Source organism: Trachurus trachurus (genome assembly GCF_905171665.1).
Source record: "Trachurus trachurus genome assembly, chromosome: 5".
Lineage (NCBI taxonomy): Eukaryota > Metazoa > Chordata > Actinopteri > Carangiformes > Carangidae > Trachurus > Trachurus trachurus.
In genome coordinates, this window is record NC_139896.1 from 24,989,653 (window position 1) to 25,013,534 (window position 23,882).

Genomic DNA, 23,882 nt, shown 5'->3' on the forward strand with positions numbered 1-23,882 from the left:
TTCATTTGTGTTAATAAGAAGAAAAAGGTAAAATGTAGTAGTGGCAAAAAAAATTCTAGTTTGAAAAATATCTGAAAACTGAGCAGATTGTTTTGTCATGGTGGCTGTAAGAATGAACCTTTCCCGCCTGGGTTTGACCATTTCAACTTTTACCTCCACAGATTAGGAATTCCTTATTAGGAAAAAAAACTTAATTTAATTCTGTTTCATTTTTTAAATTTTTTATTTCATTCAAAGTGACAGTGGTGGGTGTTTGATTTCTGTTTCTGAAATATCACAGTGCTTCTGTCTGTCTGGCACCTATGAATGAATGAATGAATGAATGAATGACTGAATGAATGAACAGATGATCAGTAGGTTGTTGAAGTGACAGAGTCAAACAGAGTCACAGTTTTAGCGTAATGCGCTGTCTTAAAGCTATGGTAACTGAACATACATCATACATACATCTTGTTTGGTCAGTGGACGTCACTCCGTTGTAAATTTACAGACAGCATACAACCGACTACAATGGAAATACAAGCAGCTGATTGGTTGGTTTGAGTTAGTCTGCACTTTCCTGGGTCACTAATGGAAATCATCTCCACATTTCCAGACTGCAGGGAAACTCTTAAGCACAACTTTGGATTTATACTCACAACAAACTTATTTTTTAAAGTGTGGATGCGAGGAAGAACATTTGTTTACAGCAACTTAGCCTGCTTGCATCCAGATGTTAAAGTCCAGCACAGGAAGCTGGAGGACTGCTGCTCTGTCATTTAGTCACTGAACTCAGGTTTATGGCACGTTCAGGAACTCCTCGCCAACTTGTAAACTGGGTTAATTTCCGGGTTTACAAGCCGGACGTTTTTTTGGAGAAGCCAACAAAGTGTTAAATCTCAGCTTTGAATTTAAACTTGTAAAACAATGTAGCAGATGTTTCAAATTAAAAGCACAGCTCGTGATGACTCAGCAGTCGGCTTTAGGAGACTACGTGACTTGTTCCAGACAAACAGGCTTGAAGTCAAAGTACGCTCCACACTGCAGCCAAGCTAACGACAGAGTGGCAGCCTCCAGATGATGATTCAGCATTCATGATTATTTATAAGACCTCAGTCGGCTTCAAACACGGTGCTTGTTGGATCTTATGACATGTTTCTGAAATCTCCCTTTCTGACAACAGCATCCAACAAGCAGGTTTTAAACTTCTCTCTCAAGCTCATTTATTTTCACTCTGTCACTTTTTCACATGAATGCCACAATAAAAGCACTGTTTTTCTTCGTGTTGAGATGGAAACATCACACAAAAGAAATGTTTGTAAAAGAGGGTTCTGTGATGCAGCCACGGGGAGAATATGACTATCGGCGTTTTACCCTGCCACATTTGTGGAGGTTAAAAATGGTCATACAAGTACTCTGAAGCCAGACCGTATGTTGTACTAATGAATTTGTTTGAAACAGACTGAGATCTCTACTAAGCATCAGTCTCAGGACATTTTCACACAGGATTTGTGGGGTAGAGATAACACGAGCACAAATGTACAGTTTAATGAAAGTATACCAGAGCTGTTAGACGGACAACCATAATCGGGTTCAGAATAAAAACAAACTGAATACATCCTGAAACTCCTCATAGTGCAAAACAAAGCTACAAACATTTAGACGACTGTGATTGATCATATGCAACAGTTATTGTACATTCACAGTACAGGTGTGAGACAGCCCTCAGCACGCTGTTATCTCCCTTTAACAGGAAGTCCAGCAGTCAGCTGACTGACTCCTCTGCTACCTGCTGGACTGGTCAGTCTTTTCTCATTCATATGGTTGGTTATTTTTGGTTGGACTTTAGATTTTGTTTTTTTTTGTTTTTTTGTTCTTTTTTTTAAGTACATTGCACTGCATCCATACACAGCTCTCACTCATTAAGTTACTGATTGTTTGACTGTTCTTGTTAAGGTTTATTTAATAAATCTTTGTTAAAAGCCGTGCACAGTCTTCTTGTCTTCGTCATTCCTATCATCCGAGCTGTGAGTCAGAGGAGTTAGGAGCTGTGTTCATGAGGTTCAGCGGTGTGCAGCTTCACTCACTGAAAAAGATCTTAACCTTTCACAATTAGTGTTATTATTTGGCTTTACCAGTTGAGCTTCATTATCTACTGCAGGCAGAAAACCATCATTAAAAAAATGAAACTATCATGAAATGTTACGTTATTTAAGACTGATCAAACTTTAAACAAACAACAAAATGTGCTGTTTTGGACAATCAATGATCCTAAAATGAAAACCTGCAGACTGCCAAATCCTTATAACCACAGGCTGAGAACCTCACACAGGCTCCTCCCATTCATTGTTCCCATGCACGGTCGAGACAGGAAGTGGTGTCGGTTTACTTTACTTCTCGATGTAACATAAAACATAAAAACTGTTTCCAGTTCCACTCTGTCAGGACGGTTTAATTAAAATAAGAATAAATGGATGGATTATAAAATGATATCAAAAAAAAGGCTTGTAACATGACAGAGGAGTAACAACATGGCCTCTTGGTGCCATTTCTTCTTCAGAGCAAAGTGCTTCGATAAAAAAAAGAGAGGTTATCCCTGTATAATGTCTATAAAATCCAATAAAAAAAAGATATAAAAAAAGTCTGTGGTTGTTTCCCGCTCAGAGCAGAACTTGTGTGGTAATCCACGCAGTCGTAGATGGCAGGACGGCTTTCTGTACGTAACAGTGGAAAGTCCCCCAAAAACTGTCTATTTAGTCAAGTTGAGAGAGAACTCATTCAGAGTTTGCACATGGAGGAGATACGAGCCCAACGAGCGCCTCCAACCAGCTGGAGATGCTAGGCTTAGCTCCTCCCACCACCAATAGCTCCATCCAGTTAATCTACATTTCTGAAAAAGAAAATGCCTTGGCCCAGCAGCAACCTCATTCCAGCATACCTGGGTGTCTAAAGTCAGTGCATCAGTCTGCAGGCCTCTGTCCGGTCTTCAGGTCAGCATTCAAGTCCACAGGAAGTCAGTCCATTAGTCAGCAGGTCTGTACATGAGCTTCAAAGTCAGTCTGTAAGCAAGTCTGTCTGTCTTTCGATTGATCTGTGAGCAGGTAAATCTGTGGGTTTGCAGTCCAGTTGTGGTGTCACAGGTACAGAGTGATTTTGCCCTCCTTGGCGAGTTGGTGAATGACCTGTGTCTCAAAGTCGGCGCTGTGGACGCCAGTCTTCCTGAAAGCTCCTGCATAGCGATTCTCCTCCCAGTAATGATGCCAGTTCCCCTGCCGGTCTGCACCGTAACCAAACACTGACACCTGGGAACAGACAGGAAGTGAGGCCATGATGTGCTGTGGGGTCGGTAAACATTCTGCATTAGCACATTTGTCAGTGATGTATGAGATTTTTAATATCTTACTGCCTTCATCTTTCTGTCAGTGTTATTCTGATTCTGTGATGATGCATTTGAGATTAATAGACTTTTACTATTATATACTACAAGATGTTCATATTTTATCTGATCTGAACACCTTTATTTCAATATTTTTCATACATTTCAGTTGTTCTATTTCATTACACTGTTTTGAATTAATTGTGTTTTCTACGTCTTTTATGTGAGCAGAACATTCCTGGGTCTAGGACCTGTTAAGAAAGAATGTGAAATTGGTCTTGCAAATGTTTGAGTGCTTGTGAATGTGCCAAAGGAACTTTGGAGGAGTTTCTGCTCCTGGCTGCATTATTAAGGAAAATGCAACAAGTTTGAGGTTTTTTTTAAAAGTGAAGTTGACTAAATGTTATATTGAGTGTGGCTCCTCCCAACTACCTGGTCACAGGTGTGCAGAGCAAAGATGATGGCCAGCATGCCGGTGGAGGGGTAGCGACCGTGATGCTCAGTCCAACGCTCGTGAACATATTTAAAGAACGCTGGGTTCACTACCAGAACCTACAAACACAAACACACACACACACACACGGGTCAGATGTTTTGATATGTTTGTGTTCACTGGCTCTCAGTTCAGTTTCTTTGTATTGTTTGATAAGCACCTGCATCAGTGTGACAATTAATCATCTGGAATCAGCTAAACTAACAAATACAACTGTGTGGTCTGGAACAGGAATCAAATTCCAAACTCAATGCAAGTGAGAGACAGCTATTTAAACAATTAAAAATCTCAAAACAACCCTGACCTCCAAAATCTAAATAAATGTTTATATACAAGGCTTTACTGATATCACATTCATGAAAATGGGACATAAGGATGGATGGTCAGAAAACATAACTTCTGGTGTAAAATCAGAAGATAATAGCAGATGTAAAGTAGAGAGAGCAGGATGGAGCATTTACTTCACCTTGTCTTTATCAGCCATTACTCTGTCTTTAACCCTCATGTAGGTCCTGAACACAAACATAAAGAAAAAGTCAAGATATAATTCAAGTATTTATCAGAACATACAATATTTTTCCCATTCAATATAATTGTCAGCCTTCTATGATCATATTTACCCTGTACAGCAGGGGGGGCACATCCTGATAGCTGAGATTATTGCAGTCAGATATTGTTCCCCCTCTATTAAATACGAATGGAGGCTCCCATATGCTTGAGTTTTACTGACTTGTATCATCAGAACAGACATGTCCCGTAATTTTCAGACCTCTATGATTATATTTACCCTACATATTTTTATACTGCGTTTTGCCTTGAATTTCAACACATGAGCAAAAATAGTTTTTTGCTCATGTGTTGGATTTTGAGTAGATTTCAATGTTGTATTCATACATTTTGATCTGGCCGGTGGACAAAGCGCTGGTCAGCCACTCCAGATCTCTCACTTTGAACGGCAGCAGGACGAGGCTGACTCCTGGTGCAACATCTACTGCACTCTCCGGGTACAAGAAGTGATGTGTAGTCCGATTCCCAACATCTTTCTCAAACCCTCGAGTCACCGCCTTGTTCATCCTGTGGAAGAGGAGGAAAATATGGTGAAGATGTTCAGGAGAAGAGCTTCAGACATCCATTTGTTTACTGTATGTGAGTGCATTTGTACCGGATCACGGAGTTGTGGGAGTCGATCAGGTCGCCATGTGCAGACTGTCGCAGGTTGCCAGAGTTGCCAACCACTGCACAGCTACGGCAAAGTGATGGGAGGGGCCTCAAATCCACAGTGGGTGGAGAAATGACCTGGAACATCTTTGACATCACTTCCTCTAGAGTCTGGTCGTTTCCAGACCGCTGAAGACCCTGCAGACAAGTAGTCTCACATTATTTTTTATTGTAGCATTATTGAGATTTTTATACAAGTAAGATACATACACTGGATCCATTTATGGCTCCAAAAGCATTTACTAACATTTTTGTTTGTGTTTGGCATTTAAAAAAAAATATCTTTTTTATTTTTAGGTATCCTAAAATGTTTGACCAAGGTATAGATGTCACTTTTAGTTCTGGGAAAGTTTGATGGACATGTTTTGGACTACATGCTTAACTGTTTAGAAATTAAGAAGCCAAAGTATCAGATTAATACAGTGATTAATACAGCTACAGCATGCAGCTGCTCAGGCTCGCTTGTGCGCACACACACACACACACACACACACACACACACACACACACACACACACACACACACACACACACACACACACACACACACACACACACACACACACACACACACACACAATACTGCATACAGTAGAGCAGACTGATGTTAGCAGCATTACCACCCCCTCCTTTTAATCTACTAATGGCTTCTGCTGCAGAACTTAATCTATAAATGCAGAGAAACAACTCAGACGCAGGTCTCCTCGTCCAGACTGCTGACAGTTTCCACAAAGACAAATCTAAGACATCTTACATTTTAGTTTTTGATGAAAGCACAGATCTTCATCTAAAGGTCCTGACAATTTACTGAAACTCATTACTCATTACTTCAAGTATTATGAAGTCCCTTAACACTAATCATAGATTGTACAAAATATATACCAGTCAGACTCCATTTAAGTTTGCACAATTTAAAAAAGGCAGAAACAAATTAAGCTAAGGAGCTCATCAGAGGAGCTAAAAAACATTACTACAACGTCGCATTGTCTAAACATGAACGTAATATGACTCTTGTATCTATTGTATCTTAAAAAAAAAAGACAAGCGGGGAGTTAGTGAATTTAAGGTTGATGGGGGGCCTTGTCACTGATCCTCAAATAAGTGCCAACAACTTTAATATTTTTTTCTCAGAAGTTCGTTTGACTTGGGCCCACAAGATTCCCTTTAGTTAATCATAGTCCTATATGAAAGTTGTGACCTGCACATTCACCACGCTATGAGATAATAACGGAATGTTACAAGACAGAGTTGTTTTCGAGGCAAATGCAGAGACTGCTTGCCGAAAAACTGCTCTCGATTGGAACGTGCATCAGCGGTTTTGCGTGAATTTACCTTGAAAACAACTCTGTCTGGTAACGTTCCATTATTATTTCATAGCGTGGTGAATGTGCAGGTCACAACTTGTCCATGAGAGCGTTTTAGATTGGTGGATTGTGTATTTGATGAGTTTGATGAGGGAAACCAAGAAATCCCATGAGCCTCCGTAGCGTAGCACGGAGCAGCTCGCTGCTGTGCTACGCTGTTCTAAAAATAGCTCGCACCGACAAATAAAGGTAACGAACCTACTCCTAAGACTACAGGGATTATGGCAATGGGCCAATTTGCCAAAATGTTGAACTATGCCTTTAACCCTATATACTGTCTTCAGTAAAGAGCAGGGAGAATAATGAGTTGTACTCAGCAAAGACAATCTTCACACCCTTTATTTCTGCAGTTAGGTGTCTAAAGCGTTTATCAAGTGATATCTTGATCTCAGATTGTTTTATTTGTGTATAGTTCTCCTTTTTTTGTTTTATTTGTGTATAGTTCTCCTTTTTTCATATAACTAACGATTTCATACTTATACCACACGTAGCTCTTGTCATCTTAGACCTCCTTATTCCCATAACTCCCAATCTCAATTTAGTTTACTCTACCGAGTGTCCAGAATATGGAGTTCATTGCCAATATATTTTTTGAACTAACTGAAGTCACTCTTTCTCACCAACCAAACTTTACATATCGACTGCCTATATAAACCCGGTCTACTCAATATTCAGCCAATACTCAATTATCTTACATACATATTCTTTAATTTCTTTAACTCCAAACTATGTCACCAGTTAAATATCAAAGTAATGCTATTCATGATATCATGACTATCTGCAGTTTAATCAATAATTGTGGTAAAAATAAATAAATAAATACAATTTAAAAATCCTGATTTAATTAAAGTGCATACAGTTACAATATACATTATTGTAACTGTATGCACTTTAATTAAATCAGGATTTTTTAAATTCTAAATTCTAAAAGTTTGGAACCAAAACACTGGTACAAATAATCACTTTTATCCTGAAGGCATTTTTAACTTCTGTCCACTTAAATAACAACAGAATGAGCAACATTATTAGGAAATGCACTGCTCATTTGTTTTGTCCTTACCAGCCACCATCTAAGTGCATCAGGGTCAAAGTTGTTGTTGGTGTCTTGGAGGATGGGCTGCTGTTTGGGGTCGTAGCGTTCGCTGAACCAGCCCGACGACCTCGCATCTGAAATACAGGACTTAGAACAACCACAAGACCTGAAAGAGGATGACACATGCGGGGTTAAAGAGACTTAAGAGAAGGGGATCATGGGAAACAGGAATCCACGACCTCCTGTATGTTACCTCTGGTCATTCTGGAACAGAGCTACAGGCTCCTCTTCGTCCTCCTCATCTTCCTCCTCCCCGCCCTCCTCCTCCTCATCCTCATCGTCCACCTCCTCCTCCTCCTCCTCCTCGTCCACCTCTGTCTCAGTCATGATAGGGGCGGGTGTCTCAAGGGGGTCAGGGGTGAGGTCAACAGGACGTGCTGTGAGTTCAGCCACTGGAACCACACAAATAAACATTACATGATGGGACATCTGCCAAGCCATCCTTATGGTACAATCACAACTAGCACAATAACTACTCAAGGCTGAAGTACCAGCCAGATGAAGCAGGATAAAGTGCTTTGCTTTAGTCCAGGCATGACAAAATAAAAGATGCCTGCATGACCTCGTTTAGATCAGTGAGAGTCAAGAATTGTCTGATTTTGGAAGTAAAAAAACCAAAAACTAGCACAGACCATTTAGTGACTTATAAGCAATAAGTTAAACTGTAGTAAAATGTTATCTTCCCTTAGTTTTAGTAAGAAAAGGAGCAGCAGTCTCTGTATAAGTTGTAGGTGTCTGATGAGTTTGTTGAACCAGTGAGGAGAACACTGTGATAGTCGAGGGTCAGTGGACACGGGGGAGAACTGACTAACCGATGCTCAGTGAAGCATGGATGTAGCTAATTAGCAACAAGCAGCTACCGTCAGACTGTTTTTCACCACTGGGAGTCTGAAGGAGCCTTGACAGTCATTAGAGGCACACTGAGTGGATACCTGTGTTGTAGATGAGCTAAGAGCACAATAGCATGAGAACCTCTGCAGTGTCTGCGTGATTTACTCTAATAAATATTAATGCAAGTGTTAAAAATCAACCCCCCGACAACTGTAGCTCCTCACCTGCCTCCCTGCCGGTGGGCGTGCCCTGGATGGTGGGGAGGGATAAGGACAGAGGCAGGAAATGTCGCCTGTGGATGGTCTGACTGGCGAACATGAGGATGAAGATGGCAGCGATCAGCGAAACAACCCACAGCTTCCTCCTCAACATCATGGCTGGACGGACGGCGGTTGGGCGACGACGGGAGGAAGGACGTTGTGTTGGTGAGAAGTCAATCAGCCCTTCATCATCCTGCTAGGTCAGCATAGTTAGACTGTGTCATCTGCACATTTTCCTCTGTCCTGTTGTCTCTCCACTTGGATGTATCTCCATGGAGCCTGAGGCCTGTGCACAACGCCGCTTTCCTATTGGTGGAGAAGGGATCTGTGTTCACACCTGTCGGACAAAAACACACGGCAGTATCAGCATCATAGAGACAGATTTTCCCTTTTATAACACACAAATCATCTACGATCCAAAGCCACTTTGCGGGCCAGTAACTGACCACAGCTTCTCTTCACTTTGGGGAAACTAGAAATCACAAACAGCGGCAATGGTTCAAGTTCAACACAGAACTTTTCTCCATTGTTATAATAATGGGAGTGACGACTGAAAAGTGTTTTTCTAAAGCGATGACATCAGCTACAACAACACTCACGCTCTTCTACCTTGAAAAACAAAGTGAACAAAATAGGAGGACGGCTTGTGATTTTTTGCTGATGGCTGAAGTCCCCCTCTTCCTCCCCCTCCTCCCCCACCCCACCGCACCCCACCTCCCCTCTACTCCTGCAGGAATGTCTCTGTGCAGCTTGACTCGGCCTCTGCATACCAATCAGATCTGGCCTCAGTTCAGCTTCTCCTGTTTCAGCTCTCACTCCACTCCCGTCCTGTCAGCTTCAATGTCTCTCTCTCTCTCTCTCTCTGTTTGTGTGTGTGTAAATCAGCTGACCTGTATGTGTGCGTTTCTTCATTACTGTGTTGTGTAACCGATCGTTACAACAGTTTATTCACTCTAGCAACTAGCAGTGCTAAAGCTCCTTTCGAACCTTCAAATTACATAAACGTAGTGGTGGCGAGTAATTACTGTATTTTGTGTACTATTTATAACCCGTGCTGTATGGAAGTTTCCTTTAAATAACTGTTCAAGGCCCAAAGATATACAATTTTGTGCAACCTCCTGTTTTTTCCCAACCTATAATTCATTGTCTGGGATCAATAAAAAGAGAAAACATATTAATTAGCTCAGACCTAAAGCTTTTTATGGTTTAAAATAGCACAGTTAGAGAAAGTCACTGAATTATTTGTGATAATGATTTTGTTTTGTCATGCTCAGTTTATCCAAGAAAGAGACAAAGAAAAGAGGTAAAATGGGACCATAGCACGATCAAACTATGGTGTGATTCTACTTTCTACAGACACACTTAAACAACAAGTTTAAAATGACTGACAGCTTTTGAGGAGATCACAATGAAAACTGAATCACAAAGATGAGTCAGTACGTGCATTGCCTCAAGTGGGATGCCTACCTCTTGATTAAAGTTGTTGAAAAGAGTCTTCTTATCTCAGATTAGGATGTGTATATTAAAAAAAAAAAAAAAAAGATAATGAAAAAAATCATATAAACAACAGCTGAACATTTCTTTCTAACTGAAGTCAGAGTTCACATTCACAAACAAACCTGCCTAAAAAACAAAGACTCAAACAAGAGAGAGAAACTTACAGTAAAAGAGATGAAGACAAACATGTTTTGTATTTCCTGTCTTTAGAAGGGCTAAACACCGATTCCGCAAAGACAGAAAGTGTTATTTTGTAAGACCAGGGGAGACGAGTCAGGACATACAGCCAGCTGATTGAGAAATATGTGCCTGTGTGTGTGTGTATGTGTGTGTAACAGTTACCTGGATCCACTCCCAACGGGAAATGGCAGCGCTCTCAGTAGAGAGGCTAGGAGAAAAGAAAGAAAGAAATTCCTGAGATAAAGCAGAATTCCTGGATTAGCATCTGCATTAGCATGTTAGCACAGGGTCTGACTGTGAGCTGTGTTGACTGTGCAAACTTGTCCTGGTACAAAAGGCTTTCAACACAAGAGCAGCTCAGACCAGACCAGATCTGCTGGGTGTTTTGTCTGGATCTGAAAGTCCACACAGAAAACCAGGACACCGCGGTCAATATCAGTTTAAGATTAACTATCCATACATTATTGGCAAACAGAGTAGTGTTTTTTTTAACTCTCGACTAAGACTAATGATTTTCAGACTTTGCATATTTAACACTGTGCTGCTGCAGTATGTTAATCTGAGAGCAGTCCAGAACTGCATAACAAAAACTCAGGCACAGCTTTCTTTCCCACAGTGCTGTTCTCTTGAATAAGCTCAGTACATTGTTTCTTAAATCCGACAACACGCAGATCGGTCACTCACTGATATGACACGAGATCCAGGCACTATAATCACACACAGGCTCACAAAACTACACATGGAAGAAGGTCACGCGCTGTGATACATAAAAACTCTCTGCACATGCTCACGTCAATCATGTTACAGTCACTGTTGACAGACATTTAGTGAGCTGTGAAAAGAGCACATTTAATTATTCATTCTATTTATTTGTATTTACTTTGACATTTTTCAAGAGTTTACTACAGTGCTGCACGGAGCCCATTCTGAATAATAAAAGTTTTTTATGGTTTAACAGTAAAATGTTGAGCCTCCAAAACATATTTGTCACAAGTATTTGAACCATATTTGAGTGATCACTGCAAAAATGTCTGTGTAAACAGAAGGGATAACGGCTGATTAATCAGTTTCAGAATTTTCACACTCCAATAAGAGTATCAGCTCCAAAAATCCCAGTTTGGTGGAGCCCTAGAAATAATTCAAATTAATGGGCAGATCATAAATAAATAGTATGGCAACATTATCCAGGAAACTCTTGCCTTTTTGTCTAGAGAAACATTAAGGAGAGGAAACTGTGACACGGGGATTTATAGTGAGGGGAAAATGACCGATTCAGCCTGACACAGTTTCGCTGGCTTTCAGTCTTGAATGGGACAAGAAGCAGCCAGAGCAAGCTCCTCCTCACTGTCTGAATGGATTCAGCAGTGGAAAGTGAACTTCTTAGTTTTCTAGTGGCTGCTTTCAGTTGTAGTGAACACAGGAGCAACATGGCACACTACCATGAAACGATCTCTCCTTTCACTCACACTCTCTCCATCTTTGACATGTGCGTGTTAAAAGGTGATTAGAAGCCAGCTTCTTTTACAATTGGGAGACAGAGCTGATAAGTGCACACACACTGCTGAAGAGCGATAGTGCAGTGGAGGGTTAATGACTGTCAGCTGAGTCACTGCCTTGTATGTTATTTTGGGGTCTGGAGGGTGGGGGGATGGAGCTTGGCAGGTTTAGGGGGTCACATGGTTCCCTGTGCTGAGAAAACCATGTGACGGCACACTCCTTCCTGTCTCTCTCTCTCTCTCTCTCTGTGACCTCTGACCTCAGTGTTGACACCAGGATGGAAACCAGCTGCTCTGCAGAGCGAGGCCACGAGAACAGGCTATCTAACTGGGAAATAACAACACCACGGAAGAAGACTGATGTCAGTTCTCTCGCAGGCTGCCAGAGCAACGGAGATTTACTTTGTTCTGTTCCAAGATCGAGTGCCCTCAGAGACGAGTGACCAATGTGTCTGCTGCCGGTTTCACTGTTGTTTTCTAAAGCGGCTTCTTGCCTTTATTTATAGAATAGCGCGGTGGGGAGGCGACGCAACATGAGACAAGATCACAGGAAACAAAAGATCACTGTTGTACATGAAACCTTTTGCTGAGGTTAGGATTTAGTTTTTTGCTTTGTTGCCTCACACTACAAGAACATGAATTTTATATTTCATTCATTGCGTTTTAATACTACAGTTAACTCCATATTTTAAGGGTTGGCCTCTCTTCATGTGTTGCATCAGCCATGTCTAATAGTTTGGTTTCATTTGACCACATTAAAAGACATTTGTCTCTTAGATTTCTGACTCAATACAGCAGAGTAAAGGTCACACAAGAGTTTTTTTTCTATGACGCATTGACCTAATTGTTCAATTTGATTGAGTTTGCAAAATGAGAAATTTCAAGAGTAACAAATACATTAGCAGCGCACAAACCGCAGCTACACATGCTGCCACTAGTGCGGCTGGAGAGCTAACATTGTTTGCAGAAGACAAGCCACATTCAAAGTGAAAAACCTCAACAAGATATGAAGAAGTTACATGTGCTTACATTATTTCCATGAACTGTCATGCATAACAGAGAACCACACTGAGGGAGTGTGGTGTTGCGGGGTGCTCTTGAAGTTGAAAAAATTTGTAGAGACGAAAAAAGCACAAGGCTTACTTCAGGCACTCACGCGCAGGAGACAAGGTGATGCGTAAAAAGCCTTTAATTATTTTTTACAATTTTGTGTTCTTACTTTTTGTGACCTTTAGGCTACAATAATAAGTCAATTAAATTCACCAATGGACAGAAGATTAAAAGGGAACCATTTTTGTCAAAAGTTGGTTATGGGAGCTATTTTTTAAGAAAAGAGACAGATTTCTCTGGTGTCAGATTCTCCAATGTGGAAATTTGCAATTTTTTTTTACTCTTTAACTTAAAAGGGAACTATGCAAGTCTGGTCGCTTTTCTGCTGTTTTGCTAATCCTCCTCCTGGTGATGTGCATTTGTTTACAAGAAGGTCGGCTAGAAAGCAATCAATAGAGCGGTATATAACATAATATATCGCATACAATGTTACACCACGTACGTATATTTGTGTAGTCTTATCAGTCTTATTATTACAGGTTTCAGGGCGCGTTTGTGTCGTGGTGCCGCAGAGGCGACAGCTGGGACACCGGGCCGGCGGTTCTGATCTTGCAAAGTTGTTTTTTACACCAAGAGACGCTACGTGGAAGACAGAGAGCCTCCATTCTCCCTCGTAACAAGTTACAAGTCATTTATTAAACCATCACTATTACTCCAAAGCTGTTTAATTAAGGTAAAAATGTGGCATAGTTAAACTAAAAATCCTGCATAGTTCCTCTTTAAATATTTTTATTTTCGACTGTTGGTCCAAAAAAGTTGGACAAAACAAGACACTTTAAAATAAGCTTTTGGACTCTGTCATGTTTGTGAAGTTTTATCAACCAAATCATTAATCATATTTACTGAATAATAAAAAAAAATAATCATTAGTTGTAGCCAAGTAGCTAAATAAGCTTCCGTCCTGTAACATCAGGGCACTATTACTGGGTAACAAAGTCAATGCCATTTTATCACATCAAAATCTGATCTCATGAAAGTCAAGAATTTCAAGTGCTTGTTCATTATTCGTATAAATCAGTTAATAACTGCTTGAGTTTAAACAGCAGTTTAATTATGTCCAATTTTCTCAAATGAGGAACCTATTTGTATTCCTCATTGATGTTTTCATGTCACTAAAAAAACAAAACTGTTTTAGAAGTAGATATTAGGAAAATGTTAGATGATGCCCAGTCCCACTGAAACACCATTAAAGCTCAGAGCGAGTGCTTCAGTGTCACTAGTTCTTCCTACTGAGCTGTGAAGGAGGTGTTACAGAAACATTTACGAAACCTGATGAAATAAAACAATAGCTCAGCAACTAGTCAGAGAGTTTCCTTCAACACATAGAAGCTGTTTATTACAGTTGTCACTCAAAACATCCATAACTGACACATTGTCATAATCTTGTCTTTGCAGCTGTGGGTGTCGCCCCACTTCTCCTCACAGCCAGTGAGCATACATAACTCTCAGAGCGTCTCAACAAATATAAATACAGAGTAGGGCTGAACGATATTAGGAAAAGATCCAATTGTGATTTTTCAGGCAGATATTGCGATTTCGATTTGATTTCTTCAAATCAAGCTTCAGTGAACAGTAACATTTACAAAAATGACAGGAAATTAAATCATACCATTAAAACCTTAAATGCTATAACTCTAACGCAGGAGTGAAAACTAAAGTTAAGAATTGATTACAAATGTATTTATTAACAAAAAACATGCATTATAAAGTCCTTGACAAATGGCAGTTACTACAACTGAAGAACTAAGAGCCATCTTTGACTGTCTTAACTATGTAAGTATTGCAAAAATAACTCAATTGTGTTAAGTTAAAAAAAAGTACAAAAAAAAAAATACAAACAATTCCCAAAAAAACAACAAAACCTCTTGCCCAACAGCCTTACACTCAAGTAGGTACAGGCATTATTGATTTTTTTTTTCACACAAAAAACGCAGCTTTGGCGATCACATGATCACTGACACTTTGTGTAAATCCCAATTGCGATCAGAAAATGATAAATCTTTCAGCCCTAATACAGACCGAACATGTTCATCACAAAAAGACGAAGTGAAACAAATGTTTGATTGACAGGGTGTGCAACACAGTGGAGACACAGATCCTCACACAAGTACAGTCACTACAGAGAGACAGAGAAAGAGGAAGTGACAACTGATGTACCACAACCGACTTCAATGTTTTTTTTTCTTACTCTTCGACAACAAAGTGCTGTAAGTGACGAATCGGTTTTATTACAGCATTGAGGAAGTGGAGCTCTGTACCTACGACCATTAAGACTCAGAAAACTTTGCAGCAAAAAAGCTTCTTTTTTTTAAGCTCAAGTATTAAAATAAAAATAATTAAGTGTCTTAAAATTCTGCAGTTAAATTTACATGAAAAATGCAATGGGCCTTTTTCTTTCCTTTCCTCTTATATCCCTCCCTTTCTCTCTTACTGAGTCCAGCTGCAACAATTGGCTGATTAGCATCATGTGACCAAACACAGTGTTACAGTATGATAAAAATAAATGCTCTGCCACATTCAAATAATTCCCAGTAATTTATGAAGTCTGGGTCCAGGGCTGGGCAGGATTTTGTCTGGGTCTGGATATTTCACCCTATAGTGACCTCAGCTGTGGTGTACATAAAGGATATGTCTTGTCTAACAGCCTGTTTTCAGCTTCGACTGAATGTACAACAACAAATCATAAATAACCTGGAACATGAGGCATATAAACAACCATGTTTAAATGTCTTTAAAACAACAAGACCGTTCTTCATCATCTGTGTGTCCAATTTGTAACTAACATCTACTTTGTTCTAAGTAACTTGAAACCAACCCACATAAAAACATGTTGTGGCTGCAGTTACAGCATTACACGCAGTCGTATTCACTTCTCGTTGTGAACTGACCTCCGCTAAATCGCTTCCCATGTCAATTTTGAACTCTGACACAAAAAAGTCCCATGGTTGTCCGATGTCCAGCCAGTTTGACAGAGGGGTGACTGACCCCAAGGCTGTTTACATCCCAGTCTCTAGAGCTGCAGGTGAAATAACAGATGTAGGAGGAGGGGGCGAGTAAAAGGAAGGACAGTGACACATGCTTTGTTTTTTTTGAGTAAATATCCCTATATACCCAACAGTACTGGTGGGAATCAATCAATTCTCCATTTGCTTAACGTTTACTGACTAATCCTTTCTATGTTATCACCAAGATGCATTACACTGTAGATAATTTCTTTGTGCTCTTGTCGATCATTTTAACTTTGTTTAACCTTAATTTAGGATTTAGGCCGTGTGCTCTTTTGTTCATTTAAAAAACATCCTTGTACCACTACTGTCTTATACATTATTGTCATTCAATAAAAGTACATTTAAAGACAGGAATCAATCCTCCCTGATACACCTGATTTTCTCTGTGAAAGGGACAATGTGGGTGACATAGCCGCTTTAATTTAGAGAACTGGCCCTTGTCTCAATGGATCAAGCGGCTTAGAAACATTGGACAATGAACTCGAAAGACCATAGACTTCTATCAGATCACTGATAAAACATCATTCAGCCATATACTTGAAGGGATTTCTGTTCATACAGTCTCGCTAATTTCAGCTTTGCTAACAATTATAGTGCAGACACAGAAATTCAGTTTATGTAGCAATTATATGGATTTTTGTTGGCACAGTTGTCTGACAGTCGCTCATAAACCAAAATGTTAGCAGCACCAAGATTTGTTCTTCACACTCTGCCCTCGGTTGTTTTAGTAACAATGGCACTGGACTCTGGACCTCAAGCCAGTGTCCAGTACCTGATCACAACCCCCACCCATTATCACCCATCCCTACTGTATATTTTAGACATACTGTAGAAAATAAAATAGAAATCTTACAATTTTCTTGTTAAAATCTAGTCTGAGTAAAAACCTGGCATTTTACAATTAGAAACAATCACTGCAACACGAGGATTGTCAGTCAAGCTTAGGCTACATTTTAAACAGATTAAATCAACTGGTAAAATAAAAAGGAGGAAAACTCTGGCCCAGCTCTTATTGAGGTGGTGTTCTGATTTAATACCCACGATGCTTCAGTTTCCACAAAGACAGCAGAGACAGGACGTTGTTATTTCTTTTAAGACCAGGACCAGGACCACGGTGGAAAATTAGTCAACTTGAAGTGCGTGTGTGCAGCCCAGAGAGATGACCAGAAGGAACACACGCACACACACGCACGCACACACACAACCTGAGGCAATCGTAAAAGAATGACTTCAGCTACAGCCCAGAAAAAAAAATCCATGCCCAGACCGACGCTCTCTTCCTGTGCTGACTCACAGACAGACAGGAAGACAGTCCTAGTAGGTTGAAACTACACCGTATCAGCCTGGTAACTGTCTGAGACAACAAACACCAACATGGCACCCGTGAAGTTCATCATAATAGACAAATTTTACACACCCGTTGCCATCACGTGTACTGCAACAAATATCAAAATACCAATAGAAGTAGGGCTACAAAGTTATATTACAAAACATTATTGTGCATTGTGAGCACAATAAGTGGTGTGTTGCCAAAGAGAAGCCCTGGACAGCAGATCATATTCTCAAGGCGTAAAGTGTGGTATAAGACCCTACACATCACATACATCCATTTTAAGTAGAAAAGCAATTACTTAACAAGGAACCTGCGGGAGAGCAGAACCACAAATAACTGTCTAAAAATCATTGAAGAAATTAATAAAATGAAAACACTGACACATGAATCAGGATAAAAAGGAGCACTACTGGACAAAAAAAAAGGGGAAACTTGAACTGGTGACAAGTGAAGGAGAAACTGTGGACTGAATGATCGATGAATATCCTTCCATTAAAGGTAGAGTTTGGAGTTTTGTTTGTTATAGTTTGTTACAACTGTGTAGCCTCCTGCCCCCGACAGCAGCGATTGTCAGGACCGCAAAGGAAAGGAAATAAAGTCCGAGTGAAGCGCTGGAGCCGCGGGCCGATACTCGACCATCACCAACACCAGAACAGTCCATCTGAAAAGCGGCCCGTGATCATTAAATCAAAAAATTTTCCACTGACTCAACATTAACTAGTAAAGCTGATGATGATGATTATCATTTGTAAGGAGACATTTAACATAGAAACTTGGACAGCTCATTGTTCAACTCACTCTAAAATTTAATTGTATGGTCTTTAAATTGTTCATCAATGTATGTAAACCTGCCGCCACAGAAACAGAGATTACGGGGCGGTGTTTAATTCAGTTGGTAGATCACCCGCCCCATGTGTTGAGGCTATAGTCCTCCCAGTTCAAATCCCACACGGAGCGGCCCTGTCCTGCGTGTTATCTCCCCCCCCCCCCCCCCCCTCCTCCTATTTCCTGTCTCTCTCTCAACTCTCCTGTCCATTAAAGGCAAAAAAAGCCTCCAAAAAATACTTTTAAAAAAAGAAGAAAGAAACAGAGATTATATAACCACCACTACACCTCACCTCACCCCGCCTTCTGCACCAATCCACTGACACACTTTTTCTTGCCACTGTATATTTATATTTATCCTGCTCACTCCCCAGTATGCTCGGTAAAGATGACTCTTATTTCTTGTCTGCCCCAGAGGAGCTCTTCTTCCTCTTACTCTTTGTCCTCCCTTTGTCCTTTCAGTTGTTTTTATTGTATGGATTTTTTAATTCCTATGATTTGAGGCTCTGTGGATGAAGTGGTGTACATTGGACGTGTTTTTGCGACCTCTGAGAAATCTCTCTTACTGTGCTTTAGAGATAAAACTGCCTTAAGACAGTCAGTCGGGCCTGGCAGTCTGTTTGTGTAGTTCAGATTTAGAATCGAGCCTCTATAATTACATCAGTCCAAATACAGAAGATGTTTGACTCACAGACCACACAATCCTTCTACGTCTGTCTATAATTATGTATTTCAGAAACCTAGTTCACACACAAACACACCCAGAGAGGTTATTATATGTGAATGTTACAGACACGGCAAGAGATAAGAAGACTAAATCCTGTCAAAGTTGTAATAAAGAGGGCCTACGATGGGACAGAGTCTAGTAGTATAAAGTGATCCTGGTCTGTGCTCGCCCCTCTGCTTAGTTAACTATACTGTAACCTCCTGGTGGCCAATAATTTTGATCTCATCTCAGAATCAATTAATTTTATTTTAAGTGTTTTTATAGGAAAAGTGTGAGATTAAATCTCAATAAATCACAATAAAATGAAGACAGTGGCTACCAAGCACAGACACCTACTTGTCAATTATGAAACACCTGTTGGTGTTCCTTTTATAGAAACACTATAAGAGCTGATGATAGGCTACATTAGAACACAGTAGAGTGACCATGCGCAAACTGAGCCAGTTATGTTGAAAACATAACTGATCCTGGTAATGGTTAGTGCATGTGCTGCTATTGTTCTGATGAACACAATGTTGATAATTCAAGTCGCATCTCACCTAATCTGTGGGTAAATTTATATTTAATACGTTTTATCTGAAGTAGGGCTAGGTGATAGTGGTTGATAGAAAGTCCATAGAATTCAATTGTCCATGTTTTGACAGATAATATGAATAGCCAATGACAACGCAGAACCAATCATGTGGCTGGAATAGAACCACGTCAGGTTAGGTTGATGCACATAGCACAAGAAGACACGTCCAAATTGCAGACAGCCACAATTATTATCATTAGGGCCCGAGCCTGTGACAACGTCCCAGGGAGGACCCTATTGTAATTCGACATGCACATTAGTCAACGTGCCAGCCGACGAGTAACAACAAGTAAGCAAGCAAGTAACCAAGTACTGCATAGACCTGGCGCAAAATATCCCAGATATTGTAATGTTTATTATTATTATTCTTCCGCGCGTTTGAACGCGATTTCGACCCCTTTCCCAAGCCGAGAAACGGATGAAACTTTCGACGCAGGGGGGGAAGCCCGAAAATTGCGATTCAGTGGTGGTCTCGCATGTGGGCGTGGCCAAATGGCACCACAGCGCCCCCTAGACCGCGCATAGGGAATGAGGGTCTGCGACACCGATTTGTCCGAAACTTGGTAAACATATTCATCAACCAAAGATCTACAAAAAATCGCTTTACAGACATATCCGAAAACCAACAGGAAGTCGGCCATTTTGCTTCAAACTTTGTTTACGCAAAACGAACTCCTCCGAGGGGTTACGCCCGATCGACTCCAAATTGGGTAGAGAACATCGTCAGACCTAGCTGAGCTTAGCTTGTGCTCCGCAGGTCTGTAGCTCAAAGCGCTTGGCCTCTGGCGTGCCCCGAAGTTTGGCGACTGTTTCGGTGCTCGCCATGTAAATACGAACGGCTCTCATGCCCACATACTTGATCGTAGACGCTTCAATCTTGGTGCAAAAATCTATGGAGAGACCCTGAACGATCCGACATATTATTTGCCTACGTCGCTCATAGCGCCCCCCGGTGGTAACGGGAAACGTACAAAAATTCGTTAAAAATACATAATTGACCAAATCGACTTCATTCCACTTCTAATACATGCAGACCCGGATGGCGAAGCTACATCATGAACACTTTGACCCTACGAGCAACGGCGTCCGTGTGCCGCCGCGGCGAATGTGTATCTTCCCAATTTAAATTACGTTTGCCGTTCACGCGCACATACTTCGTCGTAGCCACTTGAAATTCAAAGGACATGACGATGGCTCCTCCCTGAACGTTTTGATGTATCGACTTCCTGCCTGGCTCATAGCGCCCCCCGGTGGTAACAGGAAGTACGCAAAAATTCATTAAAAATCCATACTTCACCCGATCAACTTCATTCCACTTCTAATACATGCAGAACCAGTTTCTGAAGCTACATTATGAACGCTGTGAAGATACGACGAACGACGTCCGTGTGCCGCCGCGGCGACTGACGATTTTTTTTCGTCCAATTACGTTTGCCTTTTTCGTGGCTTTAACGAAGTCGTGTCCTCACGAAATTTCATCCACAGGTCAAGAATGGCGAGCTCTTTCAGTGGATAGAGTCGTTTCCAATGGGCGTGGCTAAATGCCTCTATAGCGCCCCCTTGAAGTTTTTCCGAAATTCTCCATAGACAAATTTCGCTTACTTTGCCGTACACATACGAAACTCGACACACACCTGTATCATACCCAAACATACAAAAAATTGAATTGGAGCCACGCCCTAAACCCAACAGGAAGTCGGCCATTTTGGTTAGCATTTCTTTGACGCAAAACGAACTCCTCCGAGGGAGTTCGCCCGATTGACTTCAAATTGGGTAGAGAACATCTCCCGACCAAGCTGATTACGGCTTGTGCTCCGCAGGTCTGTAGGTCAAAGGGCGTGGCTGCTAGGGCACGGCCAAGTAGCCTAATTCAGCTAAGAAGGTTTAAATGCTATCACGCCCACAGATTTGATCGCAGCTGCTTCAAACTTGGTGCACATGATGAGGGCGTGACCCTGAACGATCCGACATATTACTTTCCTACGTCACTCATAGCGCCCCCCGGTGGTAACAGGAAGTGCGCTAAAATTAATTAAAAATACATAGTTGACCCCATCAACTTCATTCCACTTCTAAAACATGCCGAACAAGTTGGTGAAGGTATTTCATGAACGCTATGACGCTACGGCTAATGGCCCCCTTGTGGAGGCGACAGGAATAGCGCTCCATCGTGAACTGCCACCTCCCACGGCCTTTGCCCGATTGACTTCATATTCGCTACAGATCATCAGGAGACCAAGCTGGTCAAACACTATTAAAAGCTTTTCTCTACGTCAAACGGCGTGGCTGCTAGGGGGCGACAAAGTTGGCCAACTGCTCGTTTAGTCGCCATGCTATTACGTTTGCCTTCCACGCCCACATACTTGATCGTAGTCACTTCAAAATTTAGGGACATGATCAGAGGGCCGCCCTCTACACCTCCGTTTCATCGTAAAGCTAGCTCGCTCAAGTAGCCCCCTTGTGGACACAGGAAATGTCGTGTTTTGCATCAACATTGTCCGATCAGCTCGAAACTTCACATGTGTGATGTGGTAACGACCCCGAACGCAACGGCCCACATCCCGTTGCCGCCCCCTGGTGGACGAACCGTAAACCTGCCGTAACTCCATCGTACGTTGTCCGATTTGCTCGAAACTTCACGTGTTCGACGAGGGGACCGCCCTCGACGCAGCCGCCCACGTCCGGTTGCGCGCGGGGGTTTCGAAAAGCGGCCCGGGGGTAGCGGGGACGCCGAGTGGCGTGGAACGAGGGCCCGTCATAGCCGCTTGCGGCTTTAATTATTATTATTATTATTATTATTCCTGTTTTAATTATCTGAAACTGTTGTATAATGTTCTTCAAATCGTATGAGTTAAGGGAACACTTAAACTTGACAAAAACAGTGATTCGACACTACTCACAAAAAGTTAGGGATATGCACCTAAAATGTACTATTACCTTTACAGGTGAACTTCATTTGACCTTCTCTAAACTTTCAAATGCACATGTCCAACTGTTCAGTACTTATAACGTAACATGCTGTTCTCTAACAAGGTGAATAACCGCAAAAATCACAACAAGTGTCTGATCCATGAAGCAACCACTAAATATTCTGGTTCAATGACAATTTGTATTTAAACAGTATTCTTCATCATGCTGCTCACATTTTTAAATCATGAGACCAAGACGACACCTAACAATTCATCCGCAGTACTTTTGCGAGGCTTCAAACGGGTTGTTGTCAGAGGGGAGTTGCCACTGAGCTTAGAGTGTCATCAGCAGGTGGCAACAGAGACACAGAGACCTGAAGAGTCACAGAAAGGCAGATAAGTGGACGTTATTTTGTCACATGACAAGTTATTGAGACACTGACATTTTTTGTTGTGGTATACCCACCCACCACTGTTCTTTCAATACATTGTTGGATGAAGAAATGACCATTCCATACTTCTACTTAAACACCATACTTTCATGATATAATATCACGGTTGCGTGAACCTTTTATAAATACAGGGTACCAGAAGATGAATATTACAGGGACAGCATTAGATATAATAATAAAGCACAGCGTCAAACAGTTTATGTGGCTCTTTAAAGGTTCAGTGTGTCAGTCTGTCAAAATAGCAAACGATCCCTCTCATCCACTCAATAGGGAGTTTGAACTTCTTCCCTCTGGTAAAGGTTACAAAGTACCAAGGGCAAATAGTAATATTTTTTTTTTAAATTCCTTCATCCCTAATGCCATTGGGGCACTGAACACCATGTCCTGTTGATGTGTTTTTAATGTAACTGCCACTGCTGTCCTGCTATTTGCCCTGAAGATGTTTGTGTGTTTGTGGACAACTAACTATTGGCAAGTTTTATTGAAAAAGATACATTGGAATATAGTAGAAAATGTGCCACGACACAAACACATACAGGATTTTAAACATTTACATAGGAAAACTACAGAGGAAGCAGAGCAGCTCTATTACATCAGATAATACAGGAAGCTGTGGTAAATATTTCACTGGGGGAAAGCCACAATATGGTAACTACAGGTCAAGATTGTAAAGTCTTGTTAAGTAAAACAGATCCAATGAGTGCTACAAGTCTTTGGCTGCCACACCTCCTCCCATGCCCCCTGGGTCAGCTGCAGATGCTGATTTATATGAATGTGTTTTATACCGCGATGACTGATTTGGACCAGCTGGTTCTGTTTAAAAGGGGGACACACCCACATATCAGTGCTGAGGACGGCTGTTAGCTGAAACGCATCCGCTTATCTGTAGGCCTACTGCTGCTGTGCACCTTGTATTAAAAGAAAGTGCAATCACTTACTAAGAGTGCTGTCGAAAGCCATCGTTTACTGATGTTTTGCCCCCTTTCCAGTACATCTCCTGGTGGGGGGGCAGTGGTTGTGTGTGGACATCTCCCCACCAACCCCTGCAGCTGCCCCTACTGGGGTGCTTGCCTTTTCTGCCTCTTCAGTCAGCTCTTTAATGGTCCTCTGTATCCCCGCTGCTGTCACTCCAGCAGTCCGCAAAAGATGGATCATTG

The 23,882-nt window shown here is 41.3% G+C and overlaps 1 protein-coding gene across 1 annotated transcript in view; it reads right to left on the minus strand.

Moving 5' to 3' along the window:
• Positions 1-122: 122 nt before the first annotated feature.
• The window catches only part of st3gal8 (ST3 beta-galactoside alpha-2,3-sialyltransferase 8), a 28,760-nt gene continuing 5,000 nt past the window's right edge, over positions 123-23,882 (minus strand). Inside the window, exons 2-9 of the mRNA XM_083971348.1 lie at positions 8,579-8,951; positions 7,717-7,915; positions 7,491-7,629; positions 5,011-5,204; positions 4,743-4,922; positions 4,315-4,360; positions 3,788-3,907; positions 123-3,281 (exon numbers count right to left, since the gene is read on the minus strand). Coding sequence (XP_083827474.1) covers positions 3,114-3,281; positions 3,788-3,907; positions 4,315-4,360; positions 4,743-4,922; positions 5,011-5,204; positions 7,491-7,629; positions 7,717-7,915; positions 8,579-8,729 — 1,197 coding nt within the window. The 5' untranslated portion in view covers positions 8,730-8,951 and the 3' untranslated portion in view covers positions 123-3,113. The remainder of the gene's footprint in view (positions 3,282-3,787; positions 3,908-4,314; positions 4,361-4,742; positions 4,923-5,010; positions 5,205-7,490; positions 7,630-7,716; positions 7,916-8,578; positions 8,952-23,882) is intronic.